General features: G+C 39.5%; 2 protein-coding genes across 5 annotated transcripts in view; one reads left to right on the forward strand and one right to left on the reverse strand.

Moving 5' to 3' along the window:
- ANKRD27 (ankyrin repeat domain 27) overlaps positions 1-9,161 on the reverse strand; it is a 72,607-nt gene extending 63,446 nt beyond the window's left edge. The window contains exon 1 of one of the 4 annotated variants that reach the window (XM_039503250.1): positions 8,897-9,161. The gene's annotated coding sequence lies outside the window, so the exon portion shown is untranslated. Of the gene's footprint in view, positions 1-1,018; positions 1,264-8,892 lie in introns of those variants that run through there. The other 3 variants (XM_039503249.1, XM_039503248.1, XM_039503251.1) reach the window with 3 other exon arrangements.
- A 74-nt stretch (positions 9,162-9,235) lies between these two features.
- LOC120384474 (regulator of G protein signaling 9 binding protein) lies at positions 9,236-12,362 on the forward strand. Its single transcript, XM_039503258.1, has one exon. It carries the CDS (start codon positions 9,768-9,770, stop codon positions 10,479-10,481), a length of 714 nt encoding a protein of 237 aa, XP_039359192.1. The 5' UTR covers positions 9,236-9,767; the 3' UTR covers positions 10,482-12,362.
- Positions 12,363-17,098: the final 4,736 nt, after the last annotated feature.

Below are 17,098 nucleotides of genomic sequence, written 5' to 3' on the forward strand. Positions count from 1 at the left end.
TTTTAGAGAAGTATAAACTACCCTCCTTGTCTCACATCAAGATACAGAACATGTGGAGTTAACTCCAATATAAAGTGACTGATACAGAACCATGGAACTTCATGCAAAATTAGTCTTCATAACCAAACATTTCCTATTATTATCATCCCTCCCCAGTTCTTCCAACTGTTACACCCACTTGTGTGTTAAGTTAGACTTTATGCTACTGGGGCAGGAACCATCTCTTCTAATAAAATCTGCACAACATCTGTTCGGGGCCTGACTGCTGCTATAACTATAAATAGATTTCAAACAACCCAATCTACTCAATTTCAAGCAGTATTATAAAGAATTACTGCAGTATACTGGCTGGGGAAAAAAAGACAACAAAAACATTAACCTTTAAAACATTCATGACTGCAGTAACAACTTGTGTACGAAAAACAAACCCTGTGAAGATAACACAACCACTTCTACCATTATTCTTTGTACATACATTATAATCTGCCTGGTTACGCGACGCTGACATTCTTGTTTATTTTAGAAACATGGACATACACACAGGCAACATGAGTATTCTGTACACAGACACCAACATAAATTGCACAACAGTCATACACAGGTATTTTCATTACACTATCCTCAGGGGAAAAAGTTATAATGGAAATTTTTTTCCTTAAGTATGAAATAGTCCATCTATTATGAACCAATTAATCAAATTTTCAAAGGCGGCACACAACCAAGAAGTTCTATGCCAGTGTTTCTCAAGCTTTTTGATACCAAGGACCAGCTTGCTGCCTTTCCTAAACTCTGTCAGGGAAATCTCAGGAACCCTCACTGGTCCATGGACTGGCTGTTGAGAAACACTGGTCTATGTCATCTTTTAGAAATTAGCCAAAAACTAATTCCTACTTTCAAGCCTGCCCCTCTCCCCATGAATATGGACTAATGGTGCTCTGAGACAGCCACCACTAACAATAATTACAACTAATTAAATGTCCCATTCTACCACACTTACTCACTGTAAGGAATACCTTACCTCCAGAAGTAATCCCATTGATTCAAGGTGAAAGAATTAGGCTCAGTCTAAAAACCATGTTTTACCTGATCTGTCATTAATACATTTGTGAACCAATCCTAATGAATTGAGGTTTTATAACATTCAGTTTGTCTATGAGCTCTTGTCTAATGGAAGAAGTCCAGAAATATAGTACGCTTTGGTAAAAATAAGGTTGTTCTTATTATAACTAAACTAATTAATGAAATAAAATTTTGTTTCTGAAGATGCTAAAACCCCATGTAAGTTATGGCTTCCTAGGTTCTAATTCTCAACAGAAGTTCTACAATACACGTTTCACAAACGTGAGGTTCAGTGACTCATAATGGGATGCCTCTGTAATGACTTCAGAATTTTTATTTTACTTAAGAGGATGGAAAGGAGGTCAGTCAAGGTTACAAGTGTCTGGGACAAATTCCTAATGTATTAGATTAGAAAATCTGTTTCCCCCACCTTTATCCCTTAAACAGAACTACTGCAGCAGAGGAACCTACGCTACAAGATATCCTTTTATCAACGCTCTCAACCAAAACTTGAAGACTTTACAAGTTATTCTATGGTATGATGTCTTAGCAAGTCTACAGAATCCCCTTTGTAGAAGGTAACAGATGTTTGTAATGGGATCCCCAAGTTCAAAAGAGGGTAGACTTAAGACCAACAGTTCACTCAAGAGAGCATGGAATCTGGGTGCTATCCACAACATTTAAAGGATATTTTTGTTTTAGATGAGCTTTCCTAACTTTAGCACGTATTTTTAGGGAAATTAATAAGAGAGCAATTCACTCACAGTTTTCAATTTGACAGAAGTCATCTGGGGAAATGCATTTACATGCACCAGACAAATATCAACAGTTTGAAGAGCTGTGCCCATCTACAACAAATCTATGTCAGATATCTTTAGAAGCTGTTCCAGCTCAGTTTCTACCACTGTTCACAAGGCCACAGAGAAAAATAGCAACACACTTCGTGTTAAAATATAAGTTATTATGGCCAGAGCTTTTGGGTTGTGCAAACTGTCAGAGCATATAACATGACCGTTACATTAGTTCTGTCACCACATTCCTTCCTATTGTTCATTACACACTTGTTTCTTCTTGTCTCAAATTAGAATGCAAGCTCTTTGGTACAGAGACAATGTCTCAAGTGTTTATACAGTCTGACTGGAGCCTATACGCACTACTGGTTATAATACGGTAGGTCAGAGGCACTCTATAAAAAGGAAGTCTATTTTACCACCTATTTTGGAATCAGTTTTTCCTAATTCTAATACAAAAAATAGTACATACTCATGAAAAAATAAGTTTATAGTACAGTACTGAATAGACCATGAAGAAAAAACAAAATGGCACTATTCACTTAGTGTATGAGGATAAAGGATGAGATATTTATTCTAATTATTCTTCTAAGTTTTGCTATATGTACAGCATACAACAGGTCACTTATTGCTCCAGGTACTCTTTCAAGAACCTTTAGAGTTGAATTAATTATGCTATCCCAACCCTCTTTCTCCCCCATTAAACATTTTCTTCATTATATGCAGTTGCAGTCTTAACATATTGTGTTTTAATAAAAATGCTAGATGTTCTCTTATTTCTCTCACACTTTCACGCTGTTCATATTAGTGAACTGTGAAATATTCCTGCATTTCTTGGTTGTATACCATGCTGGCCAAAGGACAATGCCTCTTTCCTTTGAGGCTCCCTAGGGTCCAGGAACTGCATGTGACAGTAAGATGGGTGTTTCCAAAACAGTGTAACTGGAGGCTAAGAGGCAGCTACACTATGCATCAGATGTAGCCTTCTGAGCCTATACCAGACTGAGAACTTCCCCTATTCTAGGCGGAGTTAGTAATGCAGCCTATAGCTAAGGCTGCCTGATATTTGGCATTGCAAGACCCTGTTTTCAGTTGCTTATAACTTTGCCAAAGGATAACCATTCAGGCTGAATTTTTCCATGCTGGGTATCTGCCTTGGGCTGAACTTCTTCAAAAAGCTTCAGCTAAGATAGTTCAGCTGTTCCCAAAAGTTAGATTAGGGAAAGTTTTTTTTTTTTTTTGTTTGTTTGTTTTTAAATGTCTTACAGCTGTTTCATGGAAAAGCTCTAGCAGCTCCATGGTTCAGACCACAGACTTAAAAACTGGCGTAGAATGGGAGGTCAGTCAGCTCTAGCATCAGGGATGGGCCTTTTGCTGATCCCAGAAAAAAAACTGCCCAAAGGCTGATAGCATGGCCAGTCTCAGTTCATACATACTCAGCAGAGAATTAGAGTTAGGCAGCTACAGTCTCTGAAGACTTTGCCTGCACTGAGCATGGTTCAACAGCTCACCAGGATTTTCCCTGCAATTGCTTCTCCCATTACTACAGACCAGGGCCCTGGAACAGAGCAGAGAGACCTTCTCTCCTGTGCTCTCAAGGCTCCCCCTGCTGGCACCCAGGAGGCAAAGAAAAGGAAGACACCTGACTCAAATGCCACCTGGTGCATTCCCAGAGCACTATCCATCCTGTGCACTGAATGAGGCAGAGGTCCTGTGGGGGGGCAAAAAAAAAAAAAGGCATGAGATCATGTAATTAGAAATTATAACAATGCACATACAGGAGGGGGATGAGTTAAGGTTACATATGCAATCTTAATTCAGGTATTTCCTAAGTTTGTAGTGCTTGACTTTGCATCCTTAGTATTCATTTAAATGTAGTTTTTGGTGCGTTATTTATAATTAAGATAAACTATAATGATCCTACCTGGGCTAGAACCTCCTTCTCTGATCCTGAGAAGTCTTACTCATGTAAATAATTGATATGTCTGATCCTCTTTAAAGCTGGAGTTACTCATGGGAGTAACGTTTTCCCAAGACTGATCATGTGAGCTTTTTATGGACAGGATTAAAGGAGAAGAGATTCACATATATGGCTCAATCCAGAGAGTCAGATTTAAATTTATCCCAGCAGCTGCAACATTAAGATGCATGCAAAACTCAAAAAGTTATCCTGATTTTAGTTCTCATATAAAAACAGTTTCTTGTCTAAAGAGTCAAACTAAAAAAGTTACATGGATCTCAGCAGGAAACCAATTTGTGTCTATGTTCTGAGATCATGTATTTCCCAACGTACTCTATTTTAACATTTGGCTTGCCAGGAACTACTCTTATTCATAAATAGTTGAATTGTTTAGTTATATGCTACTGCTAAATGATATTTCACAAGCTAAAGAAAAGTTCTGAAAGCATTAATATGTTAAGTCAAGAAGCTAGAATGCAGGGTTTAAGTTTCCTATACCACAAAGACTGGGAAAGAGAAAATAAAGATTGGGGACAAAAACCGTCCTTAAGCTGGTCACAGTTTTTACTTAGTTGTTTTTTCAGAAAGACGACCAAAGAAAGTTGAACTTTCTTTCTGCCATATGTCCATGGAACATAATTCCAAGATTTCTTTCCATCTGAAAGGGAAGAGTGAAAAAAAAGCTTTAGTTGTCCCTTTAACCATGTGATAAAGCTAATCAGAAAACACAAGAGAGGTGCGCATGAGAAACCACGCCATCTCGAACCATCATATCCCAACTCATGGGCAAAATACTGAATTTATGAATATAGATCGCTTAGATAAACGTGCTGTTTGTAATCCACTGCCTGGACCTAAAAAGAACATAATACAAATCCAAGACAGACTAGAGTGTTTTAAAATAATTTTGATTTGACAGATGGTTGCAGGAAGAGAGTTCAGTGTGGTGATCTTACTTCAGTTCCCAGCACATGAGATTACACATCACAAATAACTAGCTCTAAACCACTTAGTGGCAGCAGCCATAGGACAAGCAGAATACTGAGCATGGTTCAGTGTGATCTAGAGCACCAACAAAATGAAATGATACAGAAGAACAAATCCACATTCAAAAATAAAAACTAGTTAAAACACTTCTGTAATTAAGATAGTAAATATATACTATGGCTTAATAAAGGAGTACAAAGGCCACAACATACCTTGGACTTCAGAATAGAATTTATCCTCTCTGCATGACCCCCCCAAACATCATCATCATGGTTGAGAATTTAAACTTTGAATATCTTAGCACATTAACAGTTTCCACAATTGTAACTCAGTCCCCTTGGGCTTGAATATTATATAGCTGCACAGGGGGTTAAATACTTGCAATATGGCCAAGTGACAGTTGCTCTGGGAGCCACAATTCTGAATTTCCTTCCCCTCATTACCTCCTTCCTCTCTTTAGTCTAGTTTTTGTGGGTTGGAGTCCTTAGCCATTAGGTGATGTTTTAGTATTTGATTTTAAAGAAAAGAAAATAGTAAAGGAAAAGGATGAGTTAGTACATTGAAATATTTGTTATACCATGTGGAGATCAACAGATTTGAAGGTGTCTGTCTGGAATTCTGTACATAAAATGTAGCATGGAAGAAAAGGGTGGAATGGACTGACTGTGCAGTTTTTTTAAACCAGGAACTGGGAAAGGTATTTTTTTTCTCATAAAAAAGGCAAAGTTTTTAAAAGTTTTCATTTGAGTTCACTAAGACATGGTAATCATGGAGTCCTATGACAACTTTTTAGAGTCACTTATCAGAGCAGTACTGCACTTCAATACCAGTGTTTCTACCATCTTTTGTACTAAGAAACCATTTCACCATTAGTTAATTTTTACTTACTAAAACATTTAGTGCCATTTCAGCCAACACTGGCCTTTTAAAAGGTACATAATACAGTGTACCAGAATAACTAACCTGTACACTTCTCACTGCAGTAGCTACAGACACACCAGCATCAGACTTGGCTGCTACTTTGCTGTGTGATAAACAAAATCAAGAACATTTTCACTATGGTCACATTTTCAAGCCACTCTTCAAAACACTTGCACAGTAGGTACAGCTGAGACAGGTGGTGAACTAATCAAAGTATGTTTTTGTTTGTTATTTGAAGGAAACTGGTTTAATATTACCACAGGCCTGAATAATGGCTGAGACTTTTTGATTTTCAAAGTTTTCAGGCTCTCTCGATTCTCTATATCTAGATGAAAAACACACACACAATCCCTCCTCGGAGGGGGGGGGGGGGAGGAAGAGAGGGGAGAGATGGACAACCCTTATATTGTCACAAACTATAGGCAGAACTTTCTTATATGATGGTACTTAACTTTTGAGTTTACTTCAAATGTTAGTAAATCTGAGCCAAGGTTTGTTAATCTATGTCATATAAAACAGAATTAACAAGGGTTTTCAATGATTCAATAAGATAATTTAGTTATCTGAGGACAGGGGAGCCCATTGGTAAACTAAAAGGGTATGGGATTTAGCAAGTAATTCTCCATGTCTTTCAAGAGCTACATTTTCCAAACACATTTGCAAGAGTACTCTACCCTAAAAAAAGTATCAGTCTTGGTCTTTGGATCTTCTACCTGTCATTTGACAATTCCTCTAACAAAGCTGTGGCTGAATCTGCAGTAAAGGTATCGTCTGGGATTTGGTATTGGAAAACACAGTCATCAACTTAAGGAGCTATTCCAGAGAAGAACACTGTTCTTAACAACTGATATTTACATTTATTATTACATGGAAGAATAAGAACTCTCTGACTACAGGTATTATCTATTGCTGCCTCTAGGTGTAAATAATTAGTCAAAAGCTCCTGAAACATTACGTTTCCTCTTGACAAATACATTCCTTCAGCCAGTTAGTCTCCCAACTAGTTTCAGGCAAGTTTTCTAATGTAAAGGTCCAATGCACTGAAATAAGTAGTAACTTATTACTGAAATGCATCAGACTTTTGTATGTAACCCTTTCAAAGTATAAACAGATGCATAATTTGGATAGTCATAAGCTTATCACCATCAAGTCACATAAGACTTTAGATCCAGAGCTAGGGCTTATCCTTTTTCCACCTGACTAGGCCCATTATGCAATTACAAATCTTTGCTTACATGTAGTTCAAGTTCACCTAGTGTCATTGCATTCCCATGCAAGATCCCACACTCTTTGGCTCAATCTCCCTAGATTAATATTGCCTTCAAACTGGTAGACAGCTACTTAATTAATCTTGGGGCTTCCATGACAAATTTCAAGAAAGTTTCTGAAGCTAGATACAACTTATACCATCATAGTGGAACAAATAAATACCATATGTTATATGTTACATTTGCTCTTTTTTCATTCTTTATGGGGATATGAGAATGTATCTATTTCAAGTCACTTAATTCAGCAAGCCCTCTGGCTGTTCCTTGAACCAGAGGTGTATGAGGTGTGGAGACTGTGGCAATTAAGTTTTCCTGCACTCCTCTTTGATAAATATGTACTGGTATGTTGCAAAATAGCATAAATTACTTTACAGTGTAGTGGTCAGTACTCACTATTACCATTTAAGTGAGTCTGGAGCACCCATTACCAAAGTATATAGCTACCAAGAAATTTTTTAAATTATAATATAGTCAGCACAGTATGAAATATTCACTACTCACCACTAACTATTAAATTAGCATTTCTACAATATATTTGCAAAGCATTCAATTCACATTATTTTACTAATTTATAACAAGTGTTCAAGTTTGTCACATTAACTTACTGCTAATTTGCATGTACAATTATAAAAAAGCCAGGTGCAAGTAAATCCTCTTGGCTCAACAGCTACACTTGCTACAAAACTTCCTAAACAGTTCATACTCACTTAAGTGATCTCAAAACAGAGAAACACAACCTTTTAGTTTACGTACTGTATCATAAGCTTTGGAAGGAAGCAAAATGTGGTGATACTACTAACCAAGGACTCTGATTCAGCTTCTGTACATATACTAACATGCTAAATTCAATTTTGCATTATTCAAAACAATAAGATAGTATTATGATTAAAGCTGCAGAAAAGTATCAGTTCTCCTAGCCTGACAGAAACAGTATTTACTCATGGGAAAAAAAAGTTTGTACTGTCTGAGAAATAATCAGCAACAACTCTATTAACTTCAGCATCTAACGCAGGTGGAACCACAAAAAAAGAAAAAAACAATAACCCTGTGTTTAAATCAAAGACCCTTAACCCCATGTTTATATTGCATGCAGTTTAATCCTAACATAATGTAATTCCAACCCCACCTCAATTAATTAAAAATATCTTTGGAGCTCTTTCCCCACCCCACGGGGACAATCAGAATGGAGACTTCCTCAGGGCGAATAAGTCACATGTTTGGACCGAAACCTATCGTTTGGATCGGATATCGACAACGGAGTTGCTGTGTCAACTTTTCAGAAGGTGAACAATCCCATCCAGAGTCCTGCACTGTGTTGAGGGTGGAAAAAGCATTTGCATACTTCCCTTCTGAAACACGTTCACTCTGAAAACACACGCTCTCTTTGCAACGGTGTCTCCCTTGAAGCGTATAAAAAGGAAGCCAACCGAAGCTCTGTGTACAAGCCCCACACACCTGCATTACGCTGTAACTTAACTCCCACAGAGAAGCAAGAGCACTGCCAGGACACAGAGATCTGGAACAAAACATGCTTCCCACACCCCCTCCATCCCATCTCTTACGCTGGGGTAGAAGAGGAGGATGGAAGGTGGTTTTCGAAGCTTGAGTTCACAGGCCTTGGTAGGAAGAGAATTTAAAATGAAACTGTGACAGCGGCAAACCCTGTTTTCAGTCACCCCCCCACTATTAATGATGAACTGGGGGCACCGCAAGGACAGCTACAGCCCCCGAAAATGCTACCCTCTACCACAGGAAACGTCTCAGTCAGTGCTGACAAGGCCAGGAGAAGGGGCCCCACTTAGCCAGCAGTCCCCAAAGTCGTTCTTTTCCTCCCTGGAGGGAGTGTAAGTCCCCACAGCCTCACTTAGAGAATCCGGAGTCAACAGAGACCAGAAAATTTACTTACTTACAAAGGTAACATTGTCTCACTTCCTCCCCAGACACAGAGAACCACTAGCCGTCCGGTTCCCCCCTAACTGCTGTGTATTTCAACCAAGCCCTACCAGGATCCCAGGCGGGCGGTGCACCACAGCAGCCCAGCTCCGCCAAGCCAATGAGCCCCGGCTTCTCCCGCGACTGAGGCAGCGTCCACTCAATCAGCAGCCTACGAAGGTGGAGCCTAGGCACGCCGAGCAGCACAGCGCTGGGAAGAGAAGCCGCGGAGCTACTTCCTGCTCGGAACCACGTGACTCCTCCAGGTGCTCCAGCTGTGCAGTATTTAATGTCAATAGCCCAGGCGCCGGGTTGGTATTGGACAGGCGAGCTCCCTGGCGCTGCAGACCGGCCCCAGGTCACCTGGAGGCAGCCCTCGGGCTTTAATTAAAGGCTGCCTAGTTGTTAGCTCTGGTATTCATTTCTTCCTGGCAACTCGGATTGGTGCATTTAAAAACAACGTGTCTCTGATTTCCTTGTACTGGAGCCTCCTGCAGGAAACAGCAGCTGTTCTCCCTCTCGGTGTGTCTGGAGCAGGGACTGGGGCAATCCTCCCTCGGATGCTGAATGCTATGCGCAAAGCGATGCCACTCGCTCCCCAAACTCCTCTCCCGCTTGCATGGAGCGTAGGAGGATTTGGAGCCGTGTGAGCGGTCGGAAGGGACTCGATCGAGGTATTTGCATGCAGGATCCGAGCTCCGCGATTACCATGCGTGTTGGTGACATCTGGCGCTGGCAGCTCCCTGGTCCGAAAGAGGGTAATCTGGACTGAGCCGCGGGAGGTAGACCAGCAGGGACACCCAGCTAGCAGCCCAGCCCGCCTGTTGGAGTCTGCAGCCCGCCTGAGCCATGGTGAAGGAGGAATGCAAAGCGCTGCTCGATGCGCTCAGCAAGGTGACTGCTTGCTATCGGCACATGGTGCTGACCATCGGGGGCACCTCGGACTCGCAGAACCTGCGGGAGGAGCTGAAGAAGACTCGGCAGAAAGCCCAGGAGCTGGCGGTGGCCAACAGGAACAAGCTCACCGCGGTCCTGAAGGACAAGACGGTGAGTAAGGAGGACAAGGCTGAATTCGAGAGGCTCTGGGTGATCTTCTCCACTTGCATGGAAATCCTGGAGATTGACATGAGGAGAGCCCTGGAGCTGGGCCAGGAGTTCCCCCTTAACGTGCCCAAAAAGCACCTGATCCAGACGGGCATGAGCGGGGGAACCTCTGGGGTGGCCGCCAGGGCTATGAGCGTCCAGAACATGAAATACGAGGCTGAACACAACATAGATGTAGTGGATTTGAAAGACCTGGAGAACGAGATCAACCAAGTAGGAGAGATGATGTACGAGATGGAGATGAAGGTGAATGTCCCCCAGTGGACAGTAGAGGCTAAACAGGACCCTGGGGCTGAACTCAAATCCACCATTAGCGTGGGCGCCTCCTCCATTGGCATGATCTCCGTGGAGGAAAACAAATCCTTTTGCGATATCAGCAAAGTTCTAGCTGGGATCATTTTCTCCGCGGTGCTCATTATCGCTATTGTCTTGGCGGTGTGTGTGGTAAAACTCTCATAGGCTGGCTGAGTGTTCCTGCAAGACAGAGCCACTCCCTCACAAGTATTTCATGCAGTATGGTTCGTTTCAAGATGGGTCACTTGGAAGAGCTGACAACATCTTGCATATACAAACAAATCTTTGGATAGCATACAATCTGATCATGCTTCCAGCATCTGGATGTATGTGGTTTTGGTTTGTTTGTTTGAAAGCTCTAAAGAGGGGGAAAGGTACAGCCTACAATATAGGATGACTTTTGGCTGGTTTTGTAATGGTTAACTGTGTGCAAAGTATCAGGGTATTATCACTACAGGCTATAGCAGGGATTTGTCTGCTATTAATAGATGACTATTCTCAATAGCCTGAAAAAAAATTTTTTTAATAGGCTCTGATGTTCGTTGCTGGTCCGTGTTTACAAAGTAGTTGAGAATTGCACAGGATTTGGGGGTGGATAAGGTGGATTGCTGTGGCAAAACTAATAGATGTGTGTGAGTTTTCCTCTCAAACATGGGACATTCTGCCCAGAAGAAAAAATGGAAAATCCCAGTAAGAAGATGTAAACAATGTATATTTTTCTTAATCCTTGGAGTCTAAACCTAGGAGAGTGTGCAATCAATGTTTGATACCAAATACACTGTTTGTACAGATCCTAATTGCACTTTTTGGCACAGCACACATTAATAATCACTAAAGGAAATCCAACTCTTAAAAAAAGATGGAGAATATCTTCTGTAGAACAGCTTTCGCAGAGAGATATTAACAGGCTCCATCCCTCCCTTTTATATATCTCTTTTTATTTTCCCCATCAGAAAAGCTAATTCTTGCTCCTTGTCCAAATTCTTCTTTCCATGCAAGTGGTTGAACTTCACATCAGCTGCAAAATTAAATATTCTACATTTATCCAAAATTAGAAGTAGCAATTTTTAGAACAGGTTGTGGCAAACTAACAAAATCATGTAAAGTGAAAACTGATGCTCTAGCTTGTCTGCCTCTATTTCTGCAGCATAAATAGAGGTCTAATCTCATGTTGACCTCTTACAGTTAATGAGATCTATATACATATCTGCAGGAATCCAGAGGAAACCAGAACTGCAGGGATCAGTCTTGTCTTTTTTATTTGCCTGATTAGGCCAATTGAAATGATTGGAAATGCAGAATTGGGCCTATAGTTGGTATCTTTGATTGGATGTCTCTGCAGTTTTGTGAGAACAGAGCATAAAGCCTAACTTTGACATTTTTTTCTTTTTGTTTGATTGTTTACATGTAGACAACTCTTTCCCCTCCCCCCAATAAAACTCTGAGCACTGACACAACACTGACTTTGAAGAGAATTTCTGTGATCTCTCGCATGTATCCATTTTTTAAATATACAAATTATGTACATCTGTTCTGTTTAAAGTAGACTTGCTCCTATGCACACAGATTATTGAGTAACTATACAATGCCACAGGCATAGATTGTACTGTTCAGGCAAATATAAAGACAAGGCACTGCTTTATAGGGTTTAAAATGTAAAGTGATAAATTAGAGATGCCTCTGAATTGAGCATAAAGGACACATTAGTAAAATTCACCATGAAATTTGTTGACAAGAAGTTACTGTGCATATGCAGTAGTGTGTATGTGTGTTTAAACAAAATCATGTCAGCTTTCTTAATAAAACAATTTTGTAATTCAAAAGAAGGCAAAAGTCACGGGTTTTTGTGGGGAGAGGGGGTTCCTAGAGGGGATAAGTTAAATAGGAAGAGAGTGAGGGGACAGGGCAGGGAAGAAGGTGGTAACGGGACAGGTGTGGAGTGAAGCTGATGTGAAGAGACTGAGGGAGGAGGGGGAGCAGGAAGGTTGGAGCAAACAGCCAATCAACACAGGAGAGAGGAAGCACAGTCAAAACCAGGGGCGGCTCTAGACATTTCGCCGCCCCAAGCACGGCAGCATGCTGCGGGGGGCGCTATGCCGGCCGCCGGGAGGGCAGCAGGCAGCTCCGGTGGACCTCCCACAGGCGTGCCTGCAGAGGGTCCGCTGGACCCGCGGCTTTGGTGGACCTTTCGTAGGCACGCCTGCGGGAGGTCCACCGGAGCCGCCTGCCGCCCTCCCTGCGGCCGGCATAGCGCCCCCCACTGCATGCCGCCCCAAGCACGCGCTTGGTGTGCAGGGGCCTGGAGCCGCCCCTGGTCAAAACTGTAGAAAGTTCTCCAAAGGACCAAAAATCCCTGCTTTGGTTGCTTCTGCCCTTATGACTGGAGTTTCTGGCTGGCTCCTCCAGTTTTCTCCTAGTGCCCCACCCCCAGAGTTTACCCATTAAAACTGAAGACTAGTAAAGTTAGAATTTTGGAGAGCAAATAAAAGCTCTTGTATGTCACATTTGAACCTATACAGTGTGTAGCCATGTCGGTCCCAGGATATTAGAGAGACAAGGCGGGTGAATTAATATCTTTTATTGGACCAACTTCTGTTGGTGAGAGAGAGAGAAGCTGACCCAGAGCTCTTCAGGTCTGGGAAATATCCTCAGAGTGTCACAGCTAAATATAAGGTGGAACAGAATGTTTAACACATATTTCAAGGGACCATTCATGTTGAAGTGGTCAGTTAACACTAAGTGGAAACACTAATCCACGCTACAACAGTCTGAACTTAAGGCCATATATTGCCCTTTCTCAGCATGTGGAATTCTCATAGATGCTAATGTGAATTCTGCATATGGGTCCAGCCCAGGCTAAGTTTTTGTGTGTTGTGAGGATTCACAGCAAGGCTGTGTATTTTTAACCAATACACTTCACTCATTTTACTGGGGTAATTTTGTATGTGGTTATTAATCTGATTGCTTAATGGTCACAAAGATTATTTTGAGAAGAGAGAGAAAGTTTGTATTTTTGGTGCTATTGTTCCAGTCTGTCTAGATGGAGACTCGCTGAAACTGCTGTTTGTTGACTTACAAGTGAAGATCTCCTTCACAACCATAAGGGCTAGACACCTTTCTAAAAATACAGGGGAAAATAAAGAGAAAAAAAAAGTTTGCTGGAAAACCTTAATACTATAGATTTGGATTGCCACCACCAATCACGATATATTCATGTTCACTGTTTGCACTCTCCCATCATTCAGTTTACAAGAAACTGAATAAGAGCTAGGACCTTATCCTGTTTTCCTTGCACACCTTTTACTCCTATTGCGCTCAATTAAATTTGGTAAGAGTTTTGGGTGTCCAAGGAATGCAGTTTTGGTATCTGGTGGATAATAAATGATAATATCTACAAAATTAATTGTCTCAAAGTCCTGAACTGTGTAAACTGTCTGTCTTCAGTTAGTTGTATAAGTGTTTTAACAGTAAACAATTTGACATTTTCAAAAATGAGCCTCAGGTTAATAAGTTGTAAATCTGTAGTGTATACAAGACACACAGACTCAGCTACTCAAATCTTTATTTATGTGAGTAGCCCTTATTCATGTAAGTAGCTCCTCTTACTTCAACATGATTATTCCCACAAATAAGCCTTTGAAGGACTGGACCCTGTATCATTCCAAAAAATTAAACTTTTCTATCTCAGCACAAACTGCAGATTTACACATCATTAACTTGTCTCAACAACATCAGTATTATCAACTGAGCTTACATTAAGGTATGTGATATTAAAAGATAAATAGAAGCCTGACAGCAGGATTGGCACCACCTAATTGGCTAATACCCTACCATTAATCTCCTAAAAATACCCAGTACAACTGTATGTACAATGTGACATAGTTCAGGGAAACTTACATGCATAAAATCCAAATGGTAATAAACAAAAACCCTTTGTGCAAGTCTGCATCGAGGAGCAGATCCTAGTTGCATCAAATAATCTGAAATTTTGCGTTAGATTTAAATGGGAGCAAGAGCAATTCCTCACCCAAGTAAATGTTTTATACTTTGGTTCTTACTGCTATTAGAAAGCTTTTTGTATCATGTTAGAATATCTTATTATAAATAGAAATTTTACAAATAAGAATATGGGGAGAATGTTAAAACATCCCAATGAGCAACCTGAAAGACATTAACTAGCAATTACAATTTATTTATCCATCTAATACCTTTAAACAAAAAAAGCTGAATTAAACAATGAAATTTGGTTTCTTGTGAAACAAATTAATCCTTTTTTTTGCTGAAAATTCTGTTCAGTTTACAAATTTTCACTCTAAGAATGAACTTTATAATTGTAGTTTGAAGGGATTGGAAAGAATATTTTTGTAAATAAATATTATTAAAATCAAGCTTTATAATATTGTACATGTTCAGTGTGTGACAAAAATAAAAAATATTTTGATTATGATGCTAACCAGGCACCACAAATGTTACTCTGTGTATTCAGAAAGAAATTAAACAATGTGCATTTTTTTCAAACTATCAGGTTTTATTTCAAAATACTTGTCTTATCAATATTGCATATCCATTTTAGTATGAGTCTATGAAATATTAAAATCTTATAGTTGAATGAATTTGCATCATTCCATCCTGTGTATGGTGGAATGACATTTTCTATACTTGCAGTAAAACTTGTTACTGTCACTATTATTTCTTCCATTTCTAATAAAGTATGTTCTGTTAACTATCTGGTTCACTTGCAGCAGTAATTTAATTAAAAAAAACCAAAACTTTCAAATATGTCTATCGGCAATTAGCTCAATACACCAGATGATTCTATTTCACTCTAAATCATCTGACTGATATACTAAAATCTCAGATACAAACACCAGAATTTTACATTCCTATTAAAGAAAAAACAAGTACCTTCTGACTACAGATATGAATCTTAAATTCTAATTTTAATGTACCGTCTGTGACAGAAATCCCATTGTTTAGAACATATAAAACTAGAGTGGACAAAGTACTAGCATATAATGTACTGCAGAAGACAATGCTGCACTGATGGGGTTAAGGACTAGTGCTCAGATCCACAAAGGTATTTAAGCTCCAAAATTAGGAGCCTAAATACCTTTGTGGATCTGGGCCCTAGTTCCTAACCCCATCACTACAGCATTGTCTCCTGCAGTACATTATTTACGAATACTTTGCCCACTCTAGTTTCATTGATTTCAATTGAAGTAAGGAGCCTAAATACCATTAGAGTCTGTGCTTAAATGATATAATACATCTTTTCCACCTCTAATGTCTGGGACCCAAATTCTGTGTTCTTGAGTCAAGCAAAGGTCCTATTGACTGCAATAGAAGTTTTGCTCGACTGAAGGACCACAAAATGTGGCCCTGTGGCTCTCATTACAACAGTGGCAGCTAACCTGTTTCTGTGAAATGTTGCAATTGTTAAACTTGACAAGATTAATTCTGGGATCGTTCCCCATGCATAAAGTTAAGTGTATGTGTAAGTCTGCAGGATCTGGGCTTTAGTTCATAAACTACCTGAACATCAGACTGTAACTAAATTGGTAATGCTCATGTTCTAAACTGACAGCACAATGTGAACCTCATGGCATCATGAATATGAGGTAGGATTAAAGTCTCAGCATTGAATATACAGAACTATGTAAAAATATTTTCTAATATGAATGAAATTATTCAAAGTAACAATACTGAACAAATTGCATGATGTCAAAGGAGCTTTTGGATTTAGAAATAAAACATATTTGTAACCTGAAAGATTGATTATAGCCTTTTAAAAAAAATTATGCCAAGGAATGATCATATATACAGAAATGTTTAAATGTTTTCGATGCTTCTGGTCCACATATTTACTCTTCACAGATTTTCATTATATAAAAAGTCTTTCAGGAAGACCATTGGATTATAGTTCTCTTAATGCTTTCTCACAATACGATTATGTTAGTCTTTTAATGCAGGCTGAGTCTGGGCAGAATAGTAGGTCTACACGTGAGCAGTCATTTGCTGTTGTAAGCATACAGTAAAAGGGGGCTTAGTGAAGGAATTGTTTGTTATATCTGACGTACTTGAATAACAATGGAAAGATCTTACTGACAGCTCATTCACCCGTGCACATTGGGGAGGGAGGAAAACAGGGTATGTGGGCAAATATGTATTTAATTTGATGACAGTAAAGTATGACTCCTATAAATATTGTTATGCTAGTATATAGTTTTAAACATGTGAAGGTAAAGTACATCTTGTTAAAGTCCTAAAAGAAAAATAATACAAATTAACTATATAATGAAAGTGATTACAATTTTAAACTTTAAAATGCTTCATTTCAGAATGAGTTACTTTGGATTAATTATGTGGCATATCAGTCCTTACTTGACCAAAGTTGAAGGATAGTTCAAAATATATTTTGCAGTTTTCTGAAAGGAAAAGAATGTAAGTGCTGAATTCTCAAGCGATTTTACTATACAGCTAGATCAGAAGACTAAGCATGGCTTCGATATATAAATTATCTGCTGAACATCAGATATGTAAAAAATCATATCAAGGAGTCTTGGAATTATGCCAGTGCTGAACCCTAGGTATCCAAAAAGAAGTTTTGTATCATTCTGCAGTCCAAGATGTGGCATCTAAAATGCAACACAACACTGATGATAACAACATTACCTGAATCCATGTACTGCTCTGAGTTAGAGTAAATTGTCTTGTATATTATATAAACACACACATCTTTAATATCTTGTAAAATGTAGGTGTGGTTGTTGAGAAAATAAATG

This window comes from Mauremys reevesii, linkage group 16, assembly GCF_016161935.1.
Source record: "Mauremys reevesii isolate NIE-2019 linkage group 16, ASM1616193v1, whole genome shotgun sequence".
Classification (NCBI taxonomy): Eukaryota; Metazoa; Chordata; order Testudines; family Geoemydidae; genus Mauremys; species Mauremys reevesii.

Coding starts and splice junctions, on each gene's coding strand:
- LOC120384474 (XM_039503258.1), top strand. CDS start 9,768: ATGGTGAAGGAGGAATGCAAAGCGCTGCTCGATGCGCTCAGCAAGGTG.